This window comes from Octopus sinensis, linkage group LG5 (assembly GCF_006345805.1).
Source record: "Octopus sinensis linkage group LG5, ASM634580v1, whole genome shotgun sequence".
In the NCBI taxonomy this organism is placed as follows: Eukaryota; Metazoa; Mollusca; class Cephalopoda; order Octopoda; family Octopodidae; genus Octopus; species Octopus sinensis.
In genome coordinates, this window is record NC_043001.1 from 84,769,998 (window position 1) to 84,772,497 (window position 2,500).

Below are 2,500 nucleotides of genomic sequence, written 5' to 3' on the forward strand. Positions count from 1 at the left end.
TGGAGTCACAATGCAAAGACAGACGAAATACTGCAAGCATTTTGGCAGGCGTGCTAAAGATTCTGCCAGCTCGCCGCTTTGAGAGCTTAAAATATTCTGGCGAAATTACTACAGGATGCATTTAATTTACACATACCATATTTCCTTCACGGTCAAATACAAGAACCAATTACCAGTTCTTAGGCCGTAGGGCTTGTTATCAGCTGAAGCAGATATTTGAATCACACGATATTACAACCAGTCACGTAGAATGAAGCATATCGTATTTAGATGGAGACCAGGAGAAGCTGGAAGCTTCTTATCTAACCAGCGATTCTTGTCTCTTGTCATGGAATGGTATGCCTAATATAGTGTTTGTAGAGTTGGTAAATTAGGCAGAAATGTTTGAATGAATAATTGGATTGAATGTCTTGTTTACCGCAATAATGCGTCCATTTATTTCTTGATTCCTATGGGAAATGTAAGTTAATTAAAAAACTCTCAATTAACTCTTTAACAACAAATAAAAGGGTTTTAGAATGAGCCAATGGAAACTGGTATTTTAACTACAAAACCTGATTTAGAAGTGCAAAGAATATATTATAATTCGTAAACACAATTTACGACAAGACACAAAAGAACTCATGCATATATTAACATACTGTTCTGTGTCTAAACTCCATCGAGGTGAATGAAACATGCAGTATAAGCTGAGATAATAATTAGCTAAACAGTTTTTCTAAATGTTGTTGTTTTTACAGCAGAATCACCACCAAATATTCTCTCTCATTTTTCCTGGCTGTCTCGATGATATTTGTCTGAGTGTGTACATATGTGCATGAGGTTATGAGTGTGCGTGCGTGTAGTGTGGTGTGCGTGTGTGTGTTCAGTCTGGCGTTCACTTGTAAATGTCTATAAAAAGCTATGTATGACGTTTCATAGGCCCAAGACACGAATGTATGGAAAATGTACATGCGTCAATTTCCCCAAAATTTTCGATATTTTGACAGAATATTTTCACATATATCGATTCAGTGTTTGATATATATTTACGCTATATTACTCTGCAATATTAAACTGCTGTATTAAACTCCTGTCAAACCGTCCAATCCATTCCAGCATCATGGAAAACGGACGTTAAATGATGATGATGAGGACGATGATGATGATGATGATGATGATGATGATGATGATGATGATGATGATGATGGAAATGATGATAAAAATATACGAGGTGTTGCTGAAAAGTTCCTGGTTTTAGAGGTGTCACGAAAGGCCTAGTTCGAGGCCCGACGTTCCGAGTTCTTTTACAGGAATTAGAAAACTGAAGGACTGCTGAAATTTGTGTATGAATCTGAGAGAGGAATATGGTGAATGAAATATCATAATTAATTCCTTATTTTCTTTTACCTACTGTCAGGAACTTTTCAGCACCCCTTCGTGTGTGTGTAAGTGTGCACGTGCGCGCAAGTGTTTATAAAAATAAGCATATGTAAAATATTTTAATCAAATCATATGTTCCTAACACTCATGATTAGAAATAGCCGTTGGTCAACTACGACACCAATATTTAACTCAGCAACACAAAGTTTTGTTTCTTTGCAGGATTCCACGGTAGGACGAACATGGATATATTCCGAGTGGATTACATCTGCGACTGTTTTTATGATATCTTTCATGATTACATGAGATGGTTTCATGAGAAACACGGACGATTCAGAGTAAGTTCTGAGTTTCTAGCTTTATAGATTATCAAAAAGAAACATTTAAATTCGAACTTCTCTGGTACATACTATGTATATGTTGTAGCTATGTTTCATAGATTCTTTTCAATGAAATATTATTTTATGGATTTGGGGATGTGTGATCCTAATCAGATATGATTATCATTCATTCCATAGTCGCAGGAGTGGCTGTGTGGTAAGTAGCTTGTGTACGAACCACATAGTTCTGGGTTCAGTCCGACTGCGTGGCACTTTGGGCAAGTCTCTTCTACTATAGACTCTGCCGACCAAAGACTTGTGAGTGGATTTAGTAGACAGAAACTGAAAGAAGCCCGTCGTATATATATATATATATATATATATATATATATATATATATATATATATATATATATGTGTGTTGTGTGTGGTGTGTGTGTGTGTGTGTGTCTATGTTTGTCCCCCCAACATCGCTTGACAACCGATGCTGGTGTGTTTGCATCCCCGTAACTTAGCGGTTCGGCAAAAGAGAGCGATAGAATTAGTACTAGGCTTACGAAGAATAATTCCTGGGGTCGATTTGCTCGACTAAATGCGGTGTTCCAGCATGGCTGCAGTCACATGAGGGATATTTGTCCTCATCTTGTTTGTTGTTAACACGGCAAACAAGATGAGGACAAATATCCGTCAAATGGGTTCGCCACTCTACCCCACTGCCGGAGCCTCGTACATCTTTAGGTGTTTTCGCTCAATAAACACTCACAACGCCCCGTCTCGGAATCCAAACCGCGATCCTACGACCGCGAGTTCGGTGGTCT

The 2,500-nt window shown here is 38.0% G+C and overlaps 1 protein-coding gene across 1 annotated transcript in view; it reads left to right on the plus strand.

Moving 5' to 3' along the window:
• The window catches only part of LOC115211940 (S-crystallin SL20-1-like), a 22,228-nt gene that overhangs the window by 8,581 nt on the left and 11,147 nt on the right, over positions 1-2,500 (plus strand). Inside the window, exon 3 of the mRNA XM_036502846.1 lies at positions 1,585-1,700. Coding sequence (XP_036358739.1) covers positions 1,585-1,700 — 116 coding nt within the window. The remainder of the gene's footprint in view (positions 1-1,584; positions 1,701-2,500) is intronic.